The 254-nt window shown below is 33.5% G+C and overlaps 1 protein-coding gene across 1 annotated transcript in view; it reads right to left on the bottom strand.

The window, feature by feature from the left end:
* LOC106678092 (zinc finger autosomal protein-like) overlaps positions 1-254 on the bottom strand; it is a gene marked incomplete at its 5' end in the record, with an annotated part of 62,820 nt that overhangs the window by 16,871 nt on the left and 45,695 nt on the right. Inside the window, one exon of the mRNA XM_067045394.1 lies at positions 59-244. Within this exon, the coding sequence (XP_066901495.1) occupies positions 59-244 (186 nt within the window). The remainder of the gene's footprint in view (positions 1-58; positions 245-254) is intronic.

The following is a 254-nucleotide window of genomic DNA, read 5'->3' as shown; positions in this document are numbered from 1 at the left end:
GGACATTGATGAGGCTTTTCATCAGTATGACGGGCCATAATGTGTTTTTTTAAATCACCTTTTTGAACAGTTTTAAATTCACAATGAGGACATTGATGAGGCTTTTCATCAGTATGATGGGCCATAATGTGCTTTTTTAAATAACTAACTTGAACAGCTTTATATTCACAATGAGGACATTGATGAGGCTTCTCATCAGTATGACGGGCCATAATATGTTTTTTTAAATTACTAACTTGAACAGCTTTATATTC

The sequence above is a fragment of the Halyomorpha halys genome, unplaced genomic scaffold (genome assembly GCF_000696795.3).
Source record: "Halyomorpha halys isolate HHAL.00 unplaced genomic scaffold, Hhal_1.1 Scaffold123.1, whole genome shotgun sequence".
NCBI classification, from domain to species: domain Eukaryota; kingdom Metazoa; phylum Arthropoda; class Insecta; order Hemiptera; family Pentatomidae; genus Halyomorpha; species Halyomorpha halys.
Note: the sequence above shows the minus strand (reverse complement) of the source record. Positions and strands in the feature narration are given on the sequence as shown.